The sequence below is a fragment of the Mus caroli genome, unplaced genomic scaffold, assembly GCF_978045245.1.
Source record: "Mus caroli unplaced genomic scaffold, Mus_caroli_1 scaffold_14, whole genome shotgun sequence".
NCBI lineage: Eukaryota > Metazoa > Chordata > Mammalia > Rodentia > Muridae > Mus > Mus caroli.
Genome location: NW_028227269.1, coordinates 72,159,715 through 72,181,750, shown reverse-complemented (window position 1 = coordinate 72,181,750; position 22,036 = coordinate 72,159,715). Strand labels below are relative to the sequence as shown.

The 22,036-nt window shown below is 46.1% G+C and overlaps 1 protein-coding gene across 1 annotated transcript in view; it reads right to left on the bottom strand.

The window, feature by feature from the left end:
* Positions 1-22,036, bottom strand: part of Prkch (protein kinase C eta) — a 195,133-nt gene that overhangs the window by 49,344 nt on the left and 123,753 nt on the right. The window contains exon 10 of the mRNA XM_021178757.3: positions 7,415-7,569. Within this exon, the coding sequence (XP_021034416.1) occupies positions 7,415-7,569 (155 nt within the window). The remainder of the gene's footprint in view (positions 1-7,414; positions 7,570-22,036) is intronic.

Here is a 22,036-nt window from a genome sequence, read left to right as displayed (position 1 = left end):
GTAACTGCCTCAGATAGAAACCTACTTAGGTCACAAGACTGTAACTGGCTCAGACAGAAACCCCGTGAGTTGCCACCCACCGTGCACATGTCCACATAGGCCACTACCTCCTGACACGATGCAAGATGAAAATGTACTCCTGTCACACAGACTGCTCAGTGTAAACCCCCTGGGAGAGACAGTGTCCATACTTTTTCTCACCTCATAACTATGGTCTCCCTTCTTGACAACAAGAGGCTGGAGTTTAGCTGGAGCTGATCCCTTGAAACATTACACTGCATTTCTCAGTCTTTATTGCAGCTGGGGCAGTCATATAGCCAACTTCCAGCAAACTCCATGATATACATTATGTATACCTCCAAGAAGGGAGCATACCCAGTTTAGAACAGCACCCTTCAGCCCTTCTGACTACCTGGATTTGAATTCAGAGCAGTCCCAGGACTCTTAGCTAGTATTGTAGACTAAGAGATGGCCATGAAGGTGTCAGAACTGGATAGTCAGAGCTCCGGGTCCCACAGGAGTCTGTGGAACTTCTGGGGCAGAGCTGGGCTGACCCTGAGTTTTTACAAGACAATCATGTTTCTATATGGCTTAAGTAATTGGCATTTTTAGGCTTCCTATGACTGGTAATGGTGCCAAATCCTAAATGATGCAGAAGCCAAACATTCCAAGCCGTTTACAGTTTCATTCCTGCTGTCTCCAAGGGACCCTGTCTTCCCCTGCATCTCAACCTTTAGGTTTTGGTACTACCACAATTCATGTACATTAGTTTCTACCTATCTGGTCACCATCTATCTTTTTGCTTCTTTGCTTGGCTCTCTTGTGGTCCCTTTCCACAGCCACAAAGCTATCCTTATCCTTGTTCAGTTGTAACGGTCCACACTCACCTCAGATGTCGCTTCCTCCATGAAGTCTGCCTGAATGTCTCACGTTGAATGGCCATTCCCTATATTCTCAAGATACCTTGGGTATTCTGTGAAGGCAAATGCAACTGCCCCCCAACAGACACATGCCAGTGCATGGACCACTTGGTCTCTAGCTGGTAGCATTATCTTGAGGGACTGTGGGACCTTTGGGAAAATGGCCTAGCTTACAAAAGTGGCTCACCAGAGGTGAGTATCGATGGCCACAGCTCTCTGCTCCCTAATCTGCCTGCCACAACATGAACAAGCCATGGGGCAAGCTACCACCACCCAGATGAAGCTGCCATGAATTCCACCATGCCTCCTCCACCACGATGGCCAAAAATTAACCATGAACTAGACAAATTCTTCCCCTCTCTGAGTTCTTTTTGTGAGGTATTTTGAGAGTGTAATATGAAATGGAACTGACATACTGGGCATGTTCCAGTTTTGGGTTCCACCTGCTACTAGTGGTCTGTGGATTGTCTATCTCACCCTACAGACAAAGCTGCAAAGGAGAGAACCCTACCACACTCATGGCAGAGCCAACCCTTCTCACACGGTGCATGGCACACTGTGTTCCTGACCTGCTCTTGCTGTGACTAGATTTTCCCTTGATGAAATGGAGCCCCAATGAATGCCTCAGAGCACCTGATTAACTCATCAATGAGCAGGAAGTTAAAAATTAATCCTGTTTTCAGTTTCTGGACATGGGGCTACAAACTGCAGACAAACCATCCTGACAGAGCCTCTGCTATGTGAAGCAATTTGCTGGTTGCATGTTTGAGACCTGAGTTTCCTCACCTGTAAAAACAAAGCTGGCCTTAGGTAATCTTTGGGGTGTCTCCCGTTTCTAAAATGGAAAAATCCTATTGTTGGGTATCATGGATGCAAGAAACACACAGTGACTGGTTGGTTCCTCCAGGGATTGGCAACATGACCAGCTTACCTAACTCTCAAATAAATTATTTATGAGGTATGTCTAATAAAATTTTAAAGTCATCAGATGACTCTGGGATAATGGAGTGTTAACTGTGAGAAAATATGCCTCACTGGTTCCAACCATACATCCCTTAAAAGCCTTAGAACTCACCACTCTTCCTGATACTGGGCATCTACAGTTGCTGTTCTTTTGGCCTTAAAGATACTTTTCTTCTCTCCTCACTAGTGACATAAGCCTAAGAGTTACTTCCTAAGAAGCTCTTCCATCTCTCCCTAGCCAGACCCTTCGCCCTGGGGAAATTCTCGACCATGACACTACATTTCCCTGCGTCCCGGCATTGGACAGACTTGATTGGCAACTGCCTCCATCACTGTACTGTGTTCTCCACCAGGGGATATTATTGGTTTTGTTCAACGTTACATCTGTCCTTGGCTATGAGACGATGGTTACTGAACACAAAGTGGTCTCTAAGGGTTGCTCAGGGGAAGTGAAAAGGCCAGGTGTTTTCTTGTGGGAAAGGGGAGACTGAGTACAGGCAGTATGTCAGGTAAGTCCACTTAGCTGGAAACCTTGAGTTCTCCATACGTTTTTGGAAAAAGAATACGGAACATTGGTCACTGTCTGGTGACAATGGAGGAGTAGTCTCTGAATGAGCAAAGTAGGGCAAGAAGGGAGTCAGGATTATGACTAAAATGTTCTGGGGAGGGCTCAGAGCCAAAATTTCCCGTGGAAGTTACTCACACTCTGAGCACCTCTGTGTCTGGTCCTTTCTGAATGACAGATGGCAACAGGTGGCCATCCTTGCTGTGTAGCAAGTGAAGAAGGAATGAAACTGCTTCTCAGTGGAAAGAATGACGCCATTGGAAGACAAAGTGTTAATTAACAGGGCTACTGAGTTTGACTCTTACCTTTCTTCAAAGAGATTCTTCTGATTGAAGGCAGAGGAAAAAATGCAAATATGGAAATGCAGCCTAAAACAGGTGAGGTAAGACTACAAAACTCCAGGGCTCAAATGAGAGATATCTGGGGAGTTTGCAAGTTGGCTCATAAAGGATGGTGAGGAGAAAGGGAGGCCCAGGAGATGGGAACCAGAGACATTGACCCAGTTTTCCAGAAGGAGAACTGCAGAGCAGAATGACTCAGGCATGAAACATCTGCCATAGATCCAACACAGAACTGATTTGCAAGCAAATTCCTAGTGAATCTCTAGCCAAGGAAGCAACATTCCTCAGAGTGATCTCACCAAGGGTTTGCTGAGCAAAGCCACACCCAACTAAGTTCAGAGCACATAAGTATCTGAACCAACCAGGCTGCAATACCCCTGATCCTGCTCTTGAGAAAAGAGGTAAGCAATGTGTGAGAAGTTTATCTTCACGGAGAGTCAGCTGCTGTATTCAGGGTCTAGTTTAACATAACCGTCCCTATAGGGATAGAGTTAACCTCACTGAACTGTAAGTTTAGGAACAAGTTGGGAATAACAAGCTCTGTTAGAGTGCTTGTCCAGGGACAGATGTTCACACTCTTATGAGCTAAAAATAAAAAAGACAAACAAGGCAGAAGCAGGTTTTTCTGAAGAGAAATCAAAGGTGATTTTCAGGAAAGGTCAAAATTTAATACCATACTCTGTGAGTGTAAGAGAAGTCAGCATGCCAGGTCTGGATGTTGGCCTCTGTAGGCTGGTTCACATCTGGAAAATGGGACAGTGAAGTACCAGCCCTTCAGGAGTGAACACTGATTGCAGTCTACCAAGGGCTGCAAAAGACTTGATACAATCAGGCTCTCACATGGTAGAATGGGTGTTGAGATATACTCGGTGTTTGAGTGAAACTTGGTCAGCAGGCATCAGGATCTAAACTGCTGTAATTCCTCTTTACCCAATAGATCACAAATACATTCCATACTTGGTTAGAGACATCAAAGCAAGTGTGTGACATAGGGCTGAGTGGTTTGCAGTTGAAATGTTAAGAGATGGCTGAATTCTCCTTTAATGCAGTTTATGGAGCAGGATAGAAAAAGGTTCCTGTGCTGCTTGCTAGAAGTGCTCTGTATGCCTTTTTATTTTTCTGGCTTTTCTGTTTGATTTTGGAAAAGCATCCATGTTACATAGAGAGTATTAATGCACCATCTGGGTCCCTGGTAACCAGAATGTTTTTCTCCTCTGTCAAAGCTGACTCCATGACTGTCTGCTGACTCCATGACTGCCTGCTGATTCCATGACTGCCTGCTGATTCCATGACTGCCTGCTGACTCCATGACTGCCTGCTGATTCCATGACTGCCTGCTGACTCCATGACTGCCTGCTGATTCCATGACTGCCTGCTGATTCCATGACTGCCTGCTGATTCCATGACTGCCTGCTGATTCCATGACTGCCTGCTGATTCCATGACTGCCTGCTGATTCCATGACTGCCTGCTGATTCCATGACTGCCTGCTGATTCCATGACTGCCTGCTGATTCCATGACTGCCTGCTGATTCCATGACTGCCTTCTCTCTAGCTCACTTTGGTTTTGATGTCAGGGCTCTGGCCAGCAACAGTCTCTACACCAAAAGCACAAGAGCAGAGCCTTCTGCAGCTGAGTCTCCCAGGACATAGGCTTTGTTCTCTCTGCACAAAAGCTATAAAACACAGAAGTATGGCCAGCCTGTCTTCTGATCTCCCCCATGGATTTAGTCAATGGAAAGAGAGAAATTCATGCTGGAGAGAGTTCTTCCCCTTTTCTCTGAGATCCTACTTGGTGAGGACTTGCCAATGGTATCATCTTTATGACTTGCTGAACAAGAAGCCACACACACCTAGGAGGTTAAAGCCTCCTAAACCAACCAACTATCCAACCAACAATTTTATTTAGACAGCTCAGAGGAATCTTCTAGAGAGAGCATTTTAGTTCTTATAAAGGCCATCTTGGGACACACATGATAAACAGAGCTGTCTCAAGTTCCTCAGTTGATTATTAGATTCCTGCATGCATCTAATCCACACTCTCTGTAACTCAGATACGCCCTCGACTGTGGATGAATTCCAAGCACTTGGCTTTCAGAGCCTCACCCTTAAGACTCTGGTCCCAGTCAGGAGCCTGATGGAATTAAAAGTGTCCCATTAAACAAATCCACAGAACAAAAATAGCACTTTAATCTATCCTGATTAAGAGTTCTCCCTTCAAAGTCAGATATATATCAGTTAGACTACGAACATGGGGAATGTGAATTCAAGAGTAAGTGAAATAAATGAAAATCAGAATTGAATTGAAAATTAGAATTGTGCCACAGGTAGAAGAAACTGAAAGGAAGCTTCAGGAAGTGGATCAATGCCGCCTCACCGGAAACACCATCGACTGCAATGACGATGTTCTGTAGAACAACATTCACAGAGCAGACGGAAGTATGGCGTTCAACCTAGAGGAGCAAGCTTGCCCTTGCATCAGTGCAGGGTTCTGAGGAGAAAGAGGCCCGAAGGAGTCAGGCCACGTGAGCCTTTAAGACTCACTCCTCATCCCCCTCTGCCTTCATTTTCATGGTTAAAAGTTATCTCAACACCATAAGGAGAATAAGATACCAGCCCTCCAGTTTTCAAGTTTCTCCTGAACAGAGAAGGCAGCAGAACCGTTCGTTAGACAGGGTTTGAGCTTTCAGTTCTCTAGCTATTAGCAGCCTGGATAGTACATCTCCCTAAGAATTATTTATCTAATCAATGGCGATAACCATGATGTTAAGGAGAATTCGGAGGGCAAATGTAGGTAAAGTGTTGATCTTGGAACGTGTATACAATTCAGTTATTGTGGGGCTGATAATAATTAGCTTGATTTATAATGGAAGTCATTCCAAGTAGTGAGGTCACTGTTCTTAAAATGTTAATGTGGTAAGAGTCTCTCTTTGGGGTATGCAGGGTAGAGACGGGCAACTCACAGATAGTAAATTTCAGACAGAAAATTCTTTGTTTTAGTACTTAGGATTGTACCATAAAACAGAGACTTATGTTTTACAGTGTAGGGTAATACAGCAAGAACTGTATTACCAGAGAAAAACAAGTGTATTGCTGGGTTCACTTCTGTTGCTGTGATAAAATGAACAAACACCAACTTAGGGGAGAAAGGATTATTTTAGCACACAAGGTTAGGTTTCAGTTCATCTCTTACTGTTCTGTTGCTGTGAAGAGATTCTGTAGAAAGCATTCAATTGGGGACTTGCTTACAGTTTCAGGGGGTGAATTCATAGCAGGAAGCCCGGTAGATATGTCCCTAGAGCAGTAGCTGAGAACTTACATCCTGATCCAGACAAGAGGAAGAGAGACAGACAGAGAGACAGAGACACAGAGAGAGGCAGAGAAAGACACAAAGAGACACAGTGACAGAGAGAGAGACTGGCCAGGTGTGGGTTTCTAAATGGTCAAAGCTTATCCCCACAGACACACATTCTCCAAGGCCACACCTAAGCAATTCCATCAACCAACCAGGAACCATTCGAATACCTGAGCCCACAGGGGCTATTCTCCTTCAAAGCACCACAGGCTCACCAGAGCAGGGAAGATGAGGTAACAGGAACTTGAAACTTCTAATCCCTCACACCCACAGTCAAGAGCAAGGGAAATGGATGCATACAGGCTAATCTCACTTTCATACAAGCTTAGCTCACCTTCTCCTCTTTTGTAACATCTGGGGCCCAAATTCAGAGAATAGCACCACACACATTCAAGCCAGGCCTTCCCACATCAATTAACATGACTGAGACAATTCCCCACAGACATGCCCAACACTAACCTGATCTACACAATATTTCATTGACAGTCCCTTTTAAGGTGGCTCTTGTGATTGTGTCAGGCTGATCATAAAAACTAGTCATCACATGTGGCAACTAGGGTATTAATATAATTTACAGAGTGGGAGGACTATGGCTACAGGTGAACAGAAAATGTCATCAAGAGGACACCAGGACACTTGCTAGCCATTCTGTTCACACACGGTCCACCATCTCTCTGATTAATGCTTCACCAGATATCCCTTGAGAACACCAATCGGATTTTGAGTCCACTCAAATTACAGCCTATTGAGATCAAAGGATTGTGTCGTGACATGTAACCAAATACTGTTGAGGCTACACATGAGAAACATTGTCTGCCCCATTCCTAGGCGTAGCTGTGGCCAGGCAAACCCACCTCATCTGACCTTGGTGTCATTACAGCTACTATCAGCAACAGTTAAGACACAGACCTTGGCTCAGTCGCCAGCTCTTAAAATAGAATGAGTCCACCACATTAGCCAACTCACTTCAAATGTTAGACTGGGAAGAGGAGAACATTAATGACTCCAGCACTTTCCAGGGCTTGGCTACTGCAGCAAATGCTGGCTGAACCAATCCATAAATATTAATCTCTCTGGAATCCAGACTGCACATTTTAGTTTGGAGACAAGAGTTCATCTCTGTGATAACTCTAATGAATTCTTGGGCTTTCTGTGAATTTCAATGCTAAACACTTGAGTCAATGATCACGAGAAATGAAAGGCTGGGCTAAGTGAGGAGCCAGGTTGGGGGGGGGGGTGACTCAAAAGAGGCGCCCGGGGTGAAAACTCACCTATAGATGATACCTTTCTCATGTAGGAACATGAGTGCAGAAATGATCTCCGCGGCGTAGAAACGAGCACGGGCTTCATCGAAACGACGGGACTTTTGGATGTGGAACATCAGGTCGCCTCCGTTCACAAACTCCATGACAAAGAATAGACGGTCCTAAATGAAACGTGTGGGAATGGATTAGACTCTCATTGCTCACCAGCATCATTCTCCTTGAAGAGACGTAGTCCAAGAAGCATGCAGAGTGCTATGTGGGAGCAGAGGTTAGCCCCGTGTGGGGTCAGGTCTGTGATCTCTTAGGGAGGGTGGCATGGAAATCTCTTTAAGGTAGTTCCATACAACCTTGACTTTCTACGTCTCTAACCATCAAGAGACCTTGGTTCTCATTCCAGCCTGACATGTTAAGGGAGGAGAGCATGGGCATTAAGTCCTAGGCAAGTGTCTTCAGTGGTACACACGGGGTTAATCCCAGAGGAGAGGGCACTTGAGAGGGCTCTCCATTCCTCCCAAATGAGCAGAAAACATAGAACAGGTAAACCACTTTAGACAACTCAGACAAATGGAAGTCCAACTGACAGTGTCTGGTAGAAAGTCCTCTGGTCCATCAAAAGACCATGAGTTAGAAGTGGATGCAAAACACACCGGTGGCTTCCACCTGCAGTGACTCTCACCAGGCAGGGAAATGAACTCCTAACAAGCTCCCTCTGCAGAAACCCAGGGACCATGAACACAGTGCATCAAGAACTCACAGATGGTCAGACTGTTTAATGACAGAAAGGTCCATTCAGCAAGCCACTGCCCTGAGACACACAGGGTAAAGGCTTATGCTTACAGACATCTAGCATCAGTGGATTTCCTCACTTCTTTCACTGAGCACTGAATGGGGTGCTGGGGACCCAACAAAGAGCCCCCCACACACACACACACACAGAGCAGATCGGTTCCATCCTAGAAAGGCTGGCACAAGGAACATGGGTCCTTAAAATATAAACAGCAAGTCTAAACCTTCTGGTAAAGCAATAAGGAAGCAGTAGAGGGAATGGGATATCTGACACCTGCATGAGGTTTAGGGAGGTGCCTGATCTCAAGACCTGCAGGTGAGGACCATCCTTCACTGTCAGCGCTGCCCTTTCTGGGGGAGGGAATGTGTGTGGTCACTGTGTGGGCAAACTGGTATTTTGTCAAAGGATGCATACAAGCAAGAACCCACCTTAGAGTTTGAAATGTTACCAGTTTTGCTAGGGGGAGTGGGGGCGCAGATGGACTGAACTATGCTGGGGAGTCTGGCTTTGACTCACTTTCAGGTGCACCACTGCTGCATTATAAAGTTGATCTCTATCAGGGCAGTGCAACCCATAACCCCTCCTACTTCCTGTAGTAAGTAAAACCTCAACAGAAGGGGAGGGAATCAACCCTGTATGTATGTATGTGTATATATATCTCCTTCAGAGTCGATGCTGTTCTTTCTGGGGATGGGAATGTGGGAATGTGGGTGGTCACTATGTGGGCAAGCTGACATTTTATCAAAGGATGTATGTAAGCAAGAATCCACCTTTTCTTGGAGTTTGAAATTGTATATATATAATATGTGCTAGAAGCATGAATTGATTTCAGAGAGAAAACATAATGGCAAAGTTCATAATAACAAAAGACTATCACCAACTCAACTTTTCAGGTCACCCCATAGCCCAAGGGAAAACAATACAAATATAGCAGGCTTTGTGACTAAGCAAAAGGCCCTCATTTGAGTTCAACTGGCAAAGGGAGGGGTAGAATTGGGTGAATGGCTTCACATGAGCAATGGCTGACCTATATTCTATGGGCTGGAGTCTGGTGGGTGGGGCACATTAGCAAATGGCTCCGATGGCAGGTGAGCACTCCAGAGACAGCTAGCAGAGCAATACAGGCTTGGGAAGTTGTTATGCTAATGTAGAACTCAACTGGAGGGGTAGCTCCAGGGTGTGAGGAAGGTGTGATAGAAAAGCCACCCTGCAGCATCCCTGAATAAGTAGCACAGCCTCACACTTCATGATCCAGACTGTCACCTTCATGGAAGCAGTCAGCCACTCAAATCCCCATTTAAGTGAACACCCCTTACTGGAAGTCAGCCCATAGGTAAGTGGCCATTCTGAAGCTGCTGTCAGCGTCCTTGGCAAGAGTTTCCACGGCAGCAGTGGTCATGAGAGGATAAGGACATTTAGAAGGAATTCTCTTTCACATACAATATCTTTTTCATATCCCAAATTCTGAAAGGCCAGACCCTGGTCTAAACTGCAGGTGTGAAGCTAGAATATGCTGCCTTCAGGTCTTCTCTTTCCCCTCCATCTTAGCTCTTGCTATAGCCCTGGTGTGTGTGGGGGGGGTTGGGGGGGCAGATCTCGACCTACAGAATCTAGCACTTTCTCCTCTGCTCTATCTGGAGAGAAATGGGATATTCAGACTTAAAACTAAGGATGTTTTGTTCAATGTTCTTCCTTCTTTCCATCCAGAGTCTCACTTCTACTATGGGCCTGGCACCAAACTAGAATACTGGGTACCATTCACAGCCCCTCAGCTGCTACCAGCACTTAAGTCAAAGAGAAAGGAAAATCAAGATAGAGGAGAGGCAACCGGGATGAAATGAAGACAAGATCTAGCTTATGAAAGTCATGTGACCAGGTACAAGCTAGAATTATGTTTATAAATCAGCAACATGTTTTTATTTTTATTTTTAATTGCAAAGAAACTTCTAGAGACCTGAACGTTTATTGACCCTGTTCTAAAATGTCGGCTAAAAGGGTGTCTTAGTTTGGGTTTTATTGCTGGGAAGAGACACCATGACCAAGGCAACTGTCTGGCTTACAGTTTCAGAGGTTCAGTCCATTATCATTATGGTGTGAAGCATGGCAATGTCTAGGCAGGCAGACTCGGTGCTGGAGAAGGAGCTGAGAGTGCTACATCTTGGCAGCTAGGAGGAGAGCCCCAAAGCCCCCCTTCTGACGGTTACTTGCCCAGTCCACACTACTGTGAAATAAGATGAAACCCTTTGGGGGAATCCTGTGTTATTAGGGAGGGACTGTATAATGGATTAAGGTGGCTGTGATCTACTTTTAGGGCAGGGAGGGCTCCGCTAATCCTACCTTGGCAGAGTCAGCCAGGGGATTCTCTCTGTACTTAAAATCTGTATACACAACCATTTCAGGACTCCTAACATCCAGTTTCCTAGAAGCGGAGCCCAAGTATCTGCTGAGCGTCACCTGTGGCTTTGGCTCTTTGAAGGCAGATTTGCCCTGGCCTGTGTAGTAGGAAACCCAATGTCCAGGAGACTGGTTGAGCTTCAGTTTCAAAGCCAAGCCCTTTGTCTGTCTGGTGTGCCTCTCTCTGGTCTCTGATTCAACTAACCACAAATGCCAGCCGTCAGCAAGGAACGATGAACACCTGGGGGAATAAAAGCAACTCAGAAATCCCTCGGTCCCCACGCCCTGTATTAGTTACAGGCACAGAGTTCAAGGAGCTGGTGCATGGCAATAATACAATTCCTGTCGTCACATGCCTTGGTTCCTGTCACCCACTGCCTGTGTCAGCTTTCTGCCCTGGCTCTCTGGCAACAGGAGATAAACATAGCCCCTGAGCGGGAGACACTTCTCAACATTCTCATTCTAGGTGGCTCCTGGGAGTTGAAACTGACACCCAGCTAGATGAGGCAAGGCCTGGCTATGTAGCAGAGCTCCACTAAGATGGGACAAGTGACAAAATGATTCTATGACTGCAGGAAGACCACCTTCGGAGGTATCTGTTCAGGGCCACGCAGACAACTGCTGTGTCTCCAGCCCACGACTGACTGGAACAAGGCTACGTTTCCTGAGTCTCTTTCCCAGAACATTCAAACTGAGATAAAGAATTTTAATCCAGTCTGAGCTGTGAGTTAGAACATGACTCTGAGAGCTGAAGCTGTCTCTGGCAGGAATACATGAAATTCTTTAGTGTAACAGAATGGTGCATGGATGGATGGATGGATAGATAGATGGACAGACAGATAGGTAAATGCAAGGTTAAGAATGAAGCAGGAAATATAGAGTGGAGCAGAAATAAGACCAGGGAGTGGGTTTAGAAGACCTCACCAAGGTACCTTGTGTCAATTCCTAGCTTCTGGTACCACCATGCCTCTCATATTTGTGAATCTTTATCATTAGTTCCTTTCTTGTATAGCCTCAGGTAAGTTTTCTGTTACTTCCAGGAAATTTTTAAGTAAAATACATACAATTTTTTAAGGAGGGAGGAGCTTCCTGATTTAAAATCTAGGGCAAACTGCCTACAGGAACAGTGATCGTGGGATCATAAACAGAAGCAAGGGGCCGCAGAGTGCCAGGCCCTTTCAATAGAATCCTAACAAACAGAACTTATTAGGAGATGATAAAGAAGACATTGTGCCCAGTCCCAAGTCCTTGGTATCTCTGTGATAATGCCTGACCTTTGGACCCAAAATTCTCAATAGGTACAGGCAGCTTCTGTTGAACTTTATTCAAATTTTCTCTCTCTTCCTTTCTCTTTTTCCCTTCATCTCTTCCCTTCCCTTCTTTCAACTCACCTTGCAAAATGGAGGCGTCAAAATGACTAAATTCAAGTACTAACTCTGTTAAGCCAAGAGTTTTGACCAGTATTTGGCCTACAGAAAGTGCTCAAAACGAGATAGCAACTATCATTATTATCACCCCCTTTGCATAATTCTCAGCCAACATGGCCCCAGGACTAGAACTGCAGCCCATCCAACAGTAACCCATTATATACAACACACAAGGGCCGGCAGACACACACACACACACACACACACACACACACACACACACACACACACATGGGGAGGAGGACAAGGAGAGAGACAGACACACATACACACAGAGACGCACACATAACACACGCATACATAGGGAGAGACGGAGAGACAGACGTAGACAGATAGACACACATATATGCACAGACACAGACACACAGACAGACAGCCCTGGCTACATAGCCAGTTTAAAGCCAACCCAAAGTCTAGCAGGTCCAAGGAAATAAAAGTCCCCCTAGCTCCACGCCCAGCTGTTGAGCGACAGAAGCATTTCCTAATGCCACATGGCAATGACCTTGACCAGGTAAGGACTTTTCATTCTAGGAAGTATTTTTTAAGAGTCACAAAACTGTTGATAACCAAAATTATACCAAGCCAGCACTCAGTTCCAGTCAGCTTCCCAGTTCTCTAACACTGAATAAAGAGTCTGATTCTCAGCCTTCTGGATTTTTAAACATTATTCTTGCAAAACAAACGGGCTGCCTGGCTGACCGCAACACGCCAGCGTGGTAGGTCTCTTTCCCTCTGTAGCACTTACTCACCCTTACAGCCACACTAAGAAGGAGTTTTCTTTGTTTAAAACTAGACTACATCATCATTTTGATTTACAAATAATGTTTCATTGGCAGACATGTTGTTTTGGGAATGAAACGTTTTTGAATAAGAAACAGTCACGGCACATTGGCCACAGCGAAGATGGAGAAAAACAAAATCAAAGAACAGCAATTACATTTACGGTTATGAATAATTTAGATAGTGACTCGAGGCGCTGTTGAACTGGAAGGCCTATCTATGCTCATCAGACTCCAAGAGCTGCAGGGAAGTGTTTCTGTATGAATAACAAGCCCCATATTGAAAGCTGCAGAGTGCTATTAAGAGCCTCTGGAAACAGACAGCACAGCGCTGAATGTCTCCTAGGCCTCGCTCTTTCGTTATTTTTCGCTGACCACGTTGTCAGCTGGGTTAACAGACAGAGAGTTCGCATCAACAGGAAGCAGTTACTGACGTCAAAGAGGTCATGGTGGAAAGCACCCTTGTGAGGAAATTTGATTGCACCATGCCTGAACTGGAAACCACTTGAATTTAACCACATTAAGAATGATTGCAAAGGTTTCACAGCAGAAACAGTGAGATGGAGTCTAATGGTTTTGTTTTTCATCATTCTGCACACCCCATAAGATGTTCATTCAGTCACCTAGCAACCCTTGGGTCAAGCCTGGGGTCGAGGTATACCTGGTGTGGACAGACTCATCTTTGGTAAGGTTCTTAGGTCTCCAACGTTGCAAACAAAGGTTTAGGAACTTGGACTCTGAACCTGGAGGAATTCACAACCCCCCAAGGCAAGTGTGCACTGGTGGCCAGAGCTTGTTACAGCCTTGTCTTATAATGAATCCTGACCAGCCTATGTACCAGACAAGGGAAACAACTTGACAGGATCTAGGATCACCTAGATGACAAATTTGTGAGCAAATTTCTAGAATAAGTTAATTGGCATGGAAAGACCCTAAACATGGGTGCCACCATCCTGTGGGGTGGGGTTCCCCAACTGTATAAAAAAGGAGGGAGCAAGCTGAGTCCTAGTGTTCATCTCTGTCCCCTGATCATGGATGTGACCTAACCAGCTGCTTCTAGCTCCAAAACAAACCCTTCCCTAAGTCACCTTCATCAGGTTGTTCATCACAGCAAGTGAGGGAGACAATAATGTCCCTCACGTGATGAAGGGTTGGTAGAAACATATTAGAAAAGCTCTTCTGGGAGAGGACACTGTTAATTCTGTAGTAAAACTCCAGATGGTGGTTGGAGCAGAGAGATTGGCCCTGTAGTCGCTGCCAAAAACCCCACCACTTTCTGCCCAATCCAAGACAAGTTCTTTGGTGACCTGACTCCCTAGTAGTTGAGTCTCCTCTTGTGAATGCGCTTCTATGTCTTTTGTCTACCTGCTCGCCACCCACCCATCTCTGCCCTCCTGCGGACCTCCCTTTGTAGCCCTCCTCTTCTCTGTCTCCACAGACAGGCATCGAAGGATTTTGTATTCCAGCTTCTATCAGATCAAAAGGCCATGGAGCCCCACTCTCCTACCTGATCTGTTTTCTGGATTGCCCCCAATGAAGGCCTTTACAGTCCACGCCAATCCACTCCTGAGATCACGGCCCTGGACCAGGAGGTCAAAAGTTGCTGACTCAGCCTTCTCACCTACTCATCTGCCTCCTTCCTCTCCAGACAGTAACCTGAAGGCTTTCTAGAGTGAATGTCTTAGGCTGTTCTCCAGTTGGAGGGCTTTTACTGACACCTTGAACATCCACAGTTATGGCTAAACTCCTTAGCAAAGGTGTGAGACTGCTTCTTCAGCCTCTGCGTTTCCTCTCCTATCTCCTGCTGCATCTGGCCGTCTAGGTTTTCAGTGTCCCAGTGATTTGTTCTGTGATCTGGCACTGCCGTCTTGTGTCATAGACCACGGCCTCTCCCATAACCAAAGACCTCCTTTTAGCCCCGCAGGTCAGGGTGGAGACAGCCCTTCCTCTGTGAAGACTGTTCAAGCCCCTTCAAGATCATCTCCTGCCTTTTCCTATCACACTGTGATACTTTTAACTTCAGGTAGTTAAGATGTGGGCCCGCTATTTTCTTTTTGTATAGATTTTTAGTTCCTAGTCGTTAATTAGCCCCCATACACTAAACTGAAAACAGAAAGCGAGCTCAAAAATAACATTCTGTCTTGAAGCAACATGTCTGTCTGGGCTGATGGGATCTGCTCTCACATTCAGAGACCTCTTGGTCTTGAAGATATGGTTTACAATACCACAATTTGTTAAAAGGCAGGGTCTTACTGTGTAGACCTAGCTGGCCTTGAACAGACAGCACAAAGATCCACCTGCCTTTGCCTAAAGCCTGTATGCTCAGCCTCCATGTATGGCTGTTTTAAAGTGAGATGATGTTCCCATATATGGAAAACAAAAAGAAAAACTACAAGCTTTCTCAAAGCACACTCATGTTATCACTTGCAGATATTTCCATACCAGTTGGGAAATGCTTCCAAAGGTTTGATCATCCATTTCTGAAATCTAACCTTGTATACCCTGTACAGGAAAGTTGGGGTTCCAACTCGCAGCGGGCCTCCCTGAGGCTTTCCAACAGTGGAGGCAGTGGCTTTCATAAAAAAAAAACAAAAACAAAAACAAACAAACAAACAAACACCAGTTCGATGTGTTGTTGATTAAGTGAAAAGATGATTATTAAATATCAAAACAAGAGAAGCTATACATGCCTCCTACTCTGTGTTTGACACAATCCACTTAAAATACATTTAGTGAACTCATACTTGGCTCCTTGGAGCCCTCTGCCTTGTTGTGCAGCAGAACTCCAGGCTAAAGAGAGCCAGCGGGGTATGAGCCAGGTCCTCACCCACACTGAACAAACCCTACACCCTTGCTGTCACCCAGTTCAGGAGCCATGTAAGTCCCAGTAAGTGCCACAGAGCAGACACTGACAGTACTGACAGCCTTTCCAGATCATACACATGCTTTTTATATTTTATAAAACATTTTATATATTTTTGTGTATGTTCACATGTGTGTGGGCAGGCGCATGCCGCGGAGCACATGTGGAGGTCAAAGGGTAACTTTGGAGTCAGGTCTCCCCTTCTACCATGTGGGTTCCAGGACTCAGGTAGCTGGGCTTAGTGGTCAGTACCTTTACCCACTGAGCCATCTTGCTGGTTCATATACACTCTTACAAGGGCCCACTTCACTTTCCCTGTGAGAAACAGTCCTCTAGCCTGTGAGGCTAGACACTGAGGACATCACTGGACAGTCACACAGGGCCACAGCTTCCAGCCAAGGCAGATTCCTCAGGGAATACATGGTAAGTCAAGAGCACAACAGATACTGAATGAGTCGATACCTAGGATGCTGCTACAATGCACAGGGCAGTCCTCTAAGAGAGGTGTATCCCACCGTGTGTTAAAAGAGGGCCTATGACATGGCGCTGTGCGAGCATTTTATTTATGGTTCACTACAACCATAACAGCTCACCGGCCCTGAGATGGGTGATGCAATAGGGGTGATATTCTGTGCCGTGTGGAAAGGAACTTTCTCTGCAGATCTGTCCTAAAGCCCTAATAAAGAGGAGTTAGTCGGGTGAATGGCAGGCCCACATTTTATAGGCTTCCAGAAGAGAAATGTAGGCCAACTCTGCCTTATGGGCTGCCTGCATCTCCTGACCTAACCCTAAGCAGCTTTCACCAGCAGTAGATGGATGTTGGCTTAGACGGTGTGGACAGTGGCTCATCCCTACTCCATGTCTCCTCAGAGAAAACCAAAGAGAGCATAGTTCTGTGTTCCCCAGGGAGGGAGGGAGTTGACAGGGCAGCAAAATGCCACAGTAGCTTTCCAAGGAGCGCTGCAAAGAAAGGGAAGGGAAGGTGGCTGATTGGCACTCCTGTTTTGACGGGGAATTATATTCTACATCATTTTAACATTTAAGATGTCATACACCTTGAGGATGAAATGAAGAGACGCTGGGAAGAGTTCCAACACCCCCTTCCCAGGTCCTGAGAGATCCACGCAGAGCTGGGGAGGGATGAGTTCACAATATAGTGGGCTCTTCTGTTGAAGAGCAGGAAGAGTCCTGCAAGCAGGAAGCCTCCCATAGATCAGAGGCAGAAACACCCTGGGTGGCCCTCCAGGGACCAGGGGCGGTACTGACTGACAGCAGAAAGCAGGAAAGGGAGTCTAACAAAAGAGCAGTACAACAGGGTCTTGATGGCTCATGAGGTTACTTGGGAGTGTGCAGGGAGGTAGACAAATGTCCCTGTTTCCTGGAACAGGAGATGCTAGTGCGAGGGGAACACACAAACATGGAGGTGAGCAGGCAAGCAAGCTAGGGCTGCTACGCCTCCTATTCGGCCTCCTGACTTAGGCCTGTCAATTACTCAATCAATACAGCACCAATCACCAGCTGGAAGTGATGTGGGGTTTGGATCATGCCTTCCTAATAATCTTCGGCAGATACCAAATTCATTCTACCCTACATAAATAAGAGTGCATTGGACACACAGATATAGCTTTAAGACCAGCTCCCTATACGCCTTCCCAAGCATGTGGCTTTTCTGAGCCTGACCTAAGTAGAAATCCAAGAACAACCTCTGAGGAATGACTGGTCACTTGCTGAGTCTACCCACATAGGACAGCTTCAGGCCTACAGATTCCTAGAGCAGCTACACAGGGTAGAGCCTGCTCTTCTTTGTCCCCTGCTGTCTTCTCAGGGCGGGCTTCATGTCACAGACACTCCATATTACATGGGCTGAGTGAATGAATGCTTTCCTGCCTTCTAATGTAAGCTAAGCCTTGCAACAAGGCTGTTTCTACTTATGACCGGCACTGGCTATTTCTGGGGCCCATGAGAAACAGTCATAACCCAGTTCTAACCAGTGATGAAGTATTAACAAGAAACTCAAGTATTTCAAAACTAGAACACATGAGAACCCATGGTTGCTACCCAAGAAAGTCTGGTTTTTACAACTGCATAACTGTCTACAGGGTGGGGTCAACTCACTCCACCTACAGACTTACAGCCTCAGATCCTCCCTGGATAACCATGTCTGTCAAGGTGAGTGCTTACCCAACCTCCCAGAGACTACCTGCAGGCACTGCAAAAACTACAGTGTTAGTTGGTTGGGGACTGAAGTTCTGCAGAAAGCCCAGCACATGGATTGGAGCTTCCACAGGATCCGGACTTCACACACTTAGTACATGAATTCAACTTCTCACTGTCACTTCATGAGTGCCAGTCTTCCTTTAGAACAAGAAGGACAGGGATTTCACCAGACTCCCCCCTTTTCAGCTAAAGTAGTGGAAGTCTTGGTATTTGAACTTGAAAGGGCAGAGGATTGGCAACTTGACCCACTGTAGTGAACAAACTGTAACTACGCAATCACCAGCTCCAACACTACCAGTCACTGTGAGCACACATGGCTGAGGCTAACCCTGGTGAAGACTGGGGACTTCAAAGGAAATGACACCCGGTGCCACAAAACATCTGTCCAGATGTAAAAGTACAGGGGCTGCTTACCCTCCAGGATGTCAGCGGTGGTGACAGCTGTAAACAAGCCAATTATAGTTAAACAACCTCGAGGACAACAGTTTTAACTCTAGACACACCTAGTAGCCTATGGACCAATCCAGACACCGGGGCACAGGAACAGTTTCACCTTCTGACTCCCCCACCCACCCAACCCCATTCATAATCAAGACCCTGTGGCCCAGTAGCCCAAGAGATCAGAACCCAAATCCTGTGCCTGGAGATGGTCCTCTGAACACCATCCCCAGGGATTGTGGGTTGAAGAAGTAAGCCCACACAACTTGGTCCAGACATCTGAATCTCACCCGCAGACCTATGTCCATAGCTACCAGCCTGAGAGAAAGATGGAGCATGCTGACAGGCTGGAAGCAAACAGAGCTGGAGAACACCAATGCCATGTTCTAGTCTGTTTTCTATTTCCATCTGAGCCAAAGGCAAACGAGAACAAATGACCCAGAAGCAGACCACATGGCATGAGAAGTAGTCGTTGCTCAAGGAAAGGAGGAAACCTAGTTCCAGAGAGGGCAGAGGAAAATATCCTTGGGTGTTTCAGAAAGGGACAGAAAACACATATGGTGCACAAGAACAATTCTTTCTAACAACCCCTTTCTTTTCAGATGTATATACTGCACAGAGGGGAGATTGCTTGCTACAATGTAACAGACATGGCATAGAACGGCATAACCCAGGCAAGAAGCCACATCCTTTCAGGTAGCCCCTTGCTGTGTGATCCAGGATAGATTGTTTACCCTCTCTGGAGCTCAGCTGTGCAAACTGCTCCAAGGAGGATGCAAATATCTTCACCTTCTGGGATTGTTTGGAGTACTGCAAGACATTTTGCCCAACAGGTATTTATCAGATAGCAGTGTGCACTTTCTGGGGCAGCAAGAACGAGTAAAGCATCCAGAGTGCACTTCGGTGAACTTCCAGCTTCTGCACCTGCCCAGACTGCAGAACGGACACATTCAGACTCCAACAATGATCAACCAGGCACACTGATGCTAGCAGAGGCCTCTGCAGACAGACCATCATCTCCTTTGTCTTCTCCTCTTCTCTCCTAGCCTGCAGCCTTGGGGGTCTCTTCTCCTTGACCAGGATGGCAGAGTATCAGAGCACAGGGAGCAGATGGCATGATAGGAGCCGAGTGTGCCTCCTTCCCAATCCAGCTGATGGTAGCACCTCAAGATGCACTTGGGACTGGCCATGCTGCCTGAAACTCAGTATATTGTGGACTGTGGGCTGTGGCTAATCTGCCCCTGCCCTGTGTATGCAGCCCCCTCCCCACGAGGAACTCCTTCTAGAGGCTCTTTGCTCAGTAGGGAGAAAGGAGGGTTTTTTTTTTGTTTTGTTTTGTTTTTGTTTTTTTGTTTTTTGTTTTGGACTGGAGATGCCTAACTAGGCAAAATAAGAAATAAGGAACTTCTTAAAGACACCAAGTGCTGGGAAAGCCAGAGCCCGAACTTTAACTCAAGGTTCCCTTTTTATTACCTGCCCCAAAGTGGGTGGTGGTGGTGGAATAATAACTCCTTTCTCACCTCTACATATTCTGCTTTACTAATAACTAATATGATAACAAGGGAGAGAAAAATACAGAGGAAGCAACACTCTCTTGCCCTTGTGTTACCAAGTGATTTCCCTGACATCCTTAGTGTCTGCTGAGAGCATCCTGTGCCTGTGTGCACAGATTCTGAACAATCTCGCCTTCCGAAATTGAGGCTGGGCTTTGCTGCTGCTCCTCCGCCAGGCCAGCGAGGAGCAGCAGATCCCTCCAGCCTGTCTCGAGCTCCATCTTCAGGACTGACCTAGGAAGTCTAGCAGCCCAGGCTCTGAGGAAACCTACGGCAAGGGGCCAGTCCTGTCCTTCCTGTCCCCGGGAGCCTCTGTGGTCTAAGCAGAGGTAAACAGAGTTGAATCCCTAAGGAGTGAGGAGGGACCTCGGTGCAGCCCTCTTCTAGGTTTTGGACACAGGATGTCCTGTGTTTTTGAAGCGGAAAGCTTGCTCAGGTAAACTGGGTCTCTGAACAAAGACTGGGGCATCTGACCAATATTGACTCTGCCACTCCCCCCACCCCTTCCCAGGAGGCTGCTTTCTGTCTTTGCTCCTTTCTCCCTCCTCCAGCCTCTCCCTCTGGCCAGCCTCTTACCCCCACCTATCTGCCTCTCTGAAGCTCAGTTCTCTCTGCCTGGCCTCAGCTGAAAGCTCTTCCCACTCAAGCGGGAAGCCCGTGGAAGGGAAATGGCAGGCCTCCATTCCAGGCCATAAATGCCAAAAGGCAGATAGCCCCTACTGAAGATGAAAGGACCCGGAAGCAAAGTCAGCTTCAAAGCACCGAGGAGAACAGCATGTACTAGATTTGTGACACGGGTCCCTTGTAGCCAAGTGTTCCTTAGCTAAATAACGCCTTATTCTCGCTACCTCTGTTGTTTAAAACAACAAAACAAAACACGCATTTGAAAACTGTGTACCAGCCCAGCGACTCAGCTACTGTCCTGATGAGATCTTTATCATCATTTCTGGCTGGTGCATTTGTGGGGAATGGAGAGCCAGTTTGTCGTCTTGGCCAGAACTTGATATGGATACAAAGTATTCATCTTTGTAAGTACTGTATCCTTTCCTGGAACCTTCTAGTTGTACGGTTTCTTAAAAGTGCTGGGCTTGAGGGAGTGTTTTATTATTTCCATGTTTCTCTGAACTACAGACAAAGCAAAGATAATAACCGAGTCTATCTTACCGAGTGACAACATGCCATTAATCATACATGCCAGGTGCTCATGACACTGTCTGATATCCAATACTTTTGAGTTTTGTTTTTATTTTTAAAATGAGCCAGTGGGTCTGGACCTCCTGGACTCTACCTCTCATGGCCTGTCTGGGACTCCAGGTCTGTGCCGTTACACCTGAAAGAACACCCTCTTCAATTAGTACATTAAGTGTTTTTTTTCCCTTTGCTGAAATGAAAGCTCGGGTTGTTTCAACTTAACTCAGATGATAAGAAAATAAATAACTCCAAAATTTAAAACAAAGAAAAAGATCTAAATAGATATTTCTCAAAACAAGAAGTATAAATGGTCAATAGATACATTTAAGAGAAATGATGGCCACTAAGCATCAGAGAAATGCAAACTGAAGCCACCCCAAGGTACTGGCTTTTTTCCTGCTAGAGCTGCTATTGAAAGGATGAAAGGAATTGATCTCCGGCAACACAGGAAGGAAAGAAGGCCCATCCATCTGTGTGCACAGACACTGGGCCTGTGAGTCCGTCAACCACCGCCCCAATCCGTATGGAGACGCCTCAAAAGTTAAGATGGAATATGCGTATGATCCAACCAACAGTTCCACAAGCTCAGTTTATATCCAAGAAGTCTGAAGTCAGAAGCAAGATGACTGAAAAGAGAACTGCACGCCCTGTTCACTGCAACATTATCATGGGATGGCTGAATGGCCAGAGACATGGATGGATGGACCCAGAAAATGTGGGGTGGATACACAATGAGCCATCGTTCAACCTTAAGTCGGGAGGAAATTTTGTCATGTGTGGCAACACAGATGGATCTGGAGAAGATTAAGTGAAATAAACCAGGCATAGAAAATCAAATCTAAAGAACTCCCAGGAGCAGAGAGAACAAGGATGGGTGCCAGGGCTGAGGGTAGGAGCTAGGGAGCTGTCAATCAAAGACTATCAGCAATGGACCAACAATATATATCTTTAAGATTTAAGCATTTTTAAAAAACATTTA